We start from the raw sequence: 4,715 nt of genomic DNA on the forward strand, positions 1-4,715 counted from the left end.
GTGTTCCGTGGGAGCTGCAGCTGCAATCCTGCCTGCTCTCCAGCCTGGGAGACATGTGGCAGCCACAGGACATGGGAGAGGACAAAGCTGGCGGGCGCTGAGCCAGGTTATTGCAGAGGGACCCTGGCCTGTCCTGCTCGGAGCTGTGGGAAGCGATGGAGGAGCCGCTGCTGGCACGCGGGGTCGGGGCACCTGCCGCAGCACCCCTCTGCCAGCCCCCAGTGCCACCCGTGCCGGTCTGGAGGACCCCCAGGGAGTGATGCGACTGTTGGCACCCTGCAGCAGTGTTCGTGAGCCACGATGGGTGCAGCCACCACGGGGAGGTGGTATGGCTCCTGCCCCCCTGGAGCCCCAGAGCTGCGTGTGCTTCCCAGCCACCATAGTGGGTGCTCATGGCACCAATCCCTGGGTGATGCTCCTGCCTACGCTGCCTACAATACTGGTGCTGGGCATAGTGTGTGCTGGGACGTGGGTGCACATGGTCCCAGGAGACCCCGCAGCCACTCGGATGCTCACAGCAGGGGGCCGGGCACGCGTTCCCCATCCGCTATAGGAAACTCTGGCGTTGAGTCCCCCAGCCCCGTTCAGAGCTGCCCTTCCCCACGATGCTGCAAGAGGTTCCCCGTGTCCTGCACCCCAGGAACAGGGACACTTGGTGGTCTCCTCTCCCTGTGGTGAGCTGGCACCCTGCCCCAGCTGCCCCGCAGTTCCCCGTGCACCCACGGGTGCCATGCCATCCGCTCCATTACTTGCACCCTGGATTTGGAGCCTTTCTCCAGCTTCTTCCCCCAGTCGGGATCTCACCATTAACAGCAGCGGTGGAGGCTGGCACGCCCCCGAACCCTCATTTCTGAAGACGTGGCTAAACCCCGCCCCAAGCCAGGAGCTGTGGGGATTTACCCAGCGCTGTTGCGGCCCCCCGAGGTCCCCGCCAGGATTTAGGCGCCTCGTCTGTTCTCTTGCAGGGCCAGCTGCCTTCCTCTGAGGCTGTCTGAAGGGGAGCTGGTGGGAGAAGAGTCGCTTTTAAGATGACACGAACAGACCCACCTGACATCCTGGTGTCTACGGTGTACCAAGACATACAGGTGGCCACCGCAGCCCCCGCGGATTTGATCGTCTGCCAGCCCCTGGCACGATGTGATGCCTCCATGTCCTCGTCCCTGCCCCGCGAGCCGCAGCCCTTCAACAAGCGCCATTGCAGGAGCTTCGACTTCCTCGAGTCACTGGACGAGCAGCTGGGCACCCCCCCGGCCATGGAGCGCCCCTGCCCACGCCCCGGCACCCCCGAGCCCACGCTGGTGGTGCCGGGCAGGCGGGCGCCGCCGAAGCAGGACCCTTACGCCTGCAGAGCTCCTCCGCCAAGGAGCGAGCCGAAGCGACGCGCCCGCTCAAAGAGCGCGCCACGAGTGAAGTCCACCTTCACCGCGGTGCCCATTGCTGTCTCGGCGTCGCCACCGCCGGCCCGGCGCGGGCGGGAGGCGCTGCGGGTGGCGCGGGAGCCCCCCCGCCCCGAGGCCTCGCCGCGCCGCGACAGCCAGGTTCCCCTGCGGGCGCTGGCTAACGAGGTGCACCCCATCAAGCTGCAGCCGCAGCGCAGCAGCGTCAGCCGCATCTCCCCGCTCTGCCTGGGCAGCAACTGCTTCGAGGAGGGGCCGGGCGCCAAGGTGGGCACCAGCCCCCACGTCAAGTGCCGGGTGGACATCAAGCCGGATGAGGCGGTGCTGCTGCACGCGGCACGCAGCCTGCGGGCGGCCCAGAACCGGCAGGAACCGCCGCGCTGGCCCCGCGCACCCGGGGCTGCCCGTAGCCTGGTGGTGCCGGGGAGCAGGCAGGCGTCCACGTCACGCACGCCCACCCCCAGCGACTCCTACAGCGGGGACCCCCCACTCCTGCCGTACCCCGGCGAGTACTATGAGGCGGACCCCCGGGCGTTGGCGTACCAGACAGTGCCGGTGCCGGCCTCGCGCGACTTCAGGGAGTACCCCGAGAGGGGCTGCATGACCTTCTCGGCCCCCAGTGTCCCCGCCAAGTTCTTCTATGCAGAGGAGCCGGCGCGGTGCCCCAGCCCCGCCGTGCCCCTCCGCAGCTCCGGCTATGCCAGCTACCCCTACCCAGGCCGCCACGGCATCCCCCAGCACTTTTACACCGAGGACCCGGCCAAAGCTGCCGTCCACACGGTGCCACCGCGGACGTTGTACATGGAGGAGGCGCGGGGCTACCCCGTGCAGGAGGCGCCTGCCCGCGCCTTCTACGGGGATGAGCCCCACTTTTACGCCCCCCGTGGCACCCCCGTCAAAACCCTCTATGCCGAGGATGCCCGGACATACCCGTCCCTTGGCTCCTCTGCCAGGGTCTTCTACGCCGAGGACTACGGGAAGTACCGGGAGCGGGAGGGGCTGTCGCGGACGTGCCCCCCGCCCCGCAGCGCCCAGCCCTTGCACTTCAGCGACTGGTACTGCCCCGAGCGGGGCGCGCTGCCCTACCAGACCTTGCAGGTGTCGCGCTTCGCCCCGCCGCCGGCCGGGCGCGAGGCCATGCTCTCCTCCTGGCATGCCAGCTACGGCGTGACGCCCCCGCGCCTGGGCCGGGAGACCCAGCACTACTCCAAATCCTGGGATAACATCCTGGCGCCGGCGGCGCGCAGGGAGGAGGTCCTGCAGCGCGGGCGCAGCTACGAGAACCTGCTCGCCCAGGAGCAGCACCGTGCCTTATCCCCTGAGGAGCGCCGGCAGCCGGTGGTGATCAACCTGTCGAGCTCGCCCAAGCGCTACGCTGCCCTGTCCCTCTCGGAGAGCTCCATCCTTGAGAGGGTACATGCCGATGGTGGCCGTGGCCACCCAGGTCGCTCCTGGTACGTCACACCAGAGATCACCATCACCGACAATGACATTCGTGCTGACGGGCTGGGCAGGAGCGAGAGGCGCTCGGCCAGCTGGGACGTGCTGGATGCGGGGAGGGAGCGTGGTCCCTACACTGTGCCCTGCGCCCCGCAGCCCGTCCCCAGGGAGAGCGGCTCGGGGCGCCAGCGCAGCCTGGAGCAGTTGGACGAGCTCATCACTGACCTCGTCATCGACTACAAGCCGGTGCCAGGCCACCACGCCGGAGACAGGGACAGCCTCGCTGAGCAGCTCAAGCAACTTCTGAGCAGCAGCACCCCAGGGCCCCCCCGGCGGGCTGAGGGCAGGAGGGTCCCCCCTGGCGTGCCCGAGGGTCCCCGACCCATGAAGGAGCAGCCAGGTCCCAGCTCCCGTGCCAGTGGCCCGCGCCCCCCGCCTGCCCCACTGTCTGTTGGCCCCTTCGAGAAGTCACCAGACAACTGCTCGCCCGACCTGAGTGCGGAGGAGGACGACATGATGATGTGCTCCAACGCCAAGTGCCGGCGCACGGAGACCATGTTCAACGCCTGCCTCTACTTCAAGTCGTGCCACAGCTGCTACACCTACTACTGCTCCCGGCACTGCCGCCGCGAGGACTGGGACACGCACAAGGAGAGCTGCGTCTACGGGCGCGTGGGCAGTGTCTGCCGCCACGTCCTGCAGTTCTGCCGGGAGAACGCCGAGGTGCACAAGGCCTTCTCGCGCATCGCCAAGGTGGGCTACCTCTCCCGTGGCCGCGGTGTCCTCTTCCTGGGCTTCCCCAATGCTGGCTCGGCTGAGAACTTCCTCCAGTTCGGGCTGGAAAGCCTGCTGATGTCCCCCACCTACCTGTCCCTGAGGGAGCTGGAGAGCTACTCGGACAACCTGGGGGAGTACGCCCGGGAGCTGCGGGAGACGGGCAACCAGTATGACCCCGATGAATGTTTCCTCCTGAATGTAACTGTGGCCGTCACCCAAAAAGTGCCAGAGAGGCCGTCGCCGAAGGTGCAGGTGCCGACGGTCAGGAAATATGCCAAGGTGGCCTTAGCCTCCTCCAGCCCCGAGAAGAAGATCCTGAAGAAGGAGCGGGACATGGAGACGTTGATCCTGACGCCTCCGCCCGGCACAGCGGACATCGACAAGGAGGGGGAGGAGGGCCGCAAGGCACGGGAGGTCTGCTTCATCAACATCCAGCGGGAGCTGCGCATCCGTGGCGTCTTCCTGCGGCACGAGTTCCCCGCCGTCTACGAGCAGCTCTGCGACTTCGTGGAGAGCAACAAGCGCTTCACCCCCACCACCATCTACCCCATTGACAAGAGGACGGGCAAACAGTTCATGTGCATGATCATGGCTGCCTCCGAGCCCCGCACCCTTGACTGGGTGGCCAGCCCCAACCTCCTGGATGACATCATGTGAACGCGTGGTGGGCCCCCCCAGCACCCCTGAATCACCCCCCTTTGTAGATAGGTGTTGCCCCATTGGTGCGGTGGGACGGGGACCCCCTCTTGGATGTGGCACTGAGGGGAGGAGGCTGCGATGGGCGGATGGTGTTGTCCTGGGGGGGGCCCACAGCCAGACCGGTTGGGGGCTGGACTGGGGGAGGCCGTGGGGTGACAGCACAGGCTGAGGTGTGCCGTGGGGCACAGGTCCCAGCCAGCATCCTGGCAAGACCCTGCAGAGCCCTCTCAGGGTGAGTGGCGCTTGGCCAGGGCAGCAGCACCCTAGGCCCCCCCCAGCCTCTACCCACCAGATGGCCCAGCTGCCTGCACACCCAGAGCCCCCATGCCTGCCCACACCCCCTGCCCGCACTGAGGGGCCCTGCCCGGCCCTCCTGTGCCGTGCCCCCCAGCTCCTGGGGCC

The 4,715-nt window shown here is 67.7% G+C and overlaps 1 protein-coding gene across 1 annotated transcript; it reads left to right on the top strand.

Annotated features, from left to right (window-relative positions):
* Positions 1-1,028: 1,028 nt before the first annotated feature.
* AJM1 (apical junction component 1 homolog) lies at positions 1,029-4,271 on the top strand (the record flags this gene model as incomplete). The annotated part of the gene is made up of 1 exon (XM_082016025.1): positions 1,029-4,271. One exon carries the CDS (start codon positions 1,029-1,031, stop codon positions 4,269-4,271), a length of 3,243 nt encoding a protein of 1,080 aa, XP_081872151.1.
* Positions 4,272-4,715: the final 444 nt, after the last annotated feature.

The sequence above is a fragment of the Phaethon aethereus genome, assembly GCF_964289735.1.
Source record: "Phaethon aethereus genome assembly, contig: HAP1_SCAFFOLD_584, whole genome shotgun sequence".
NCBI classification, from domain to species: Eukaryota; Metazoa; Chordata; class Aves; order Phaethontiformes; family Phaethontidae; genus Phaethon; species Phaethon aethereus.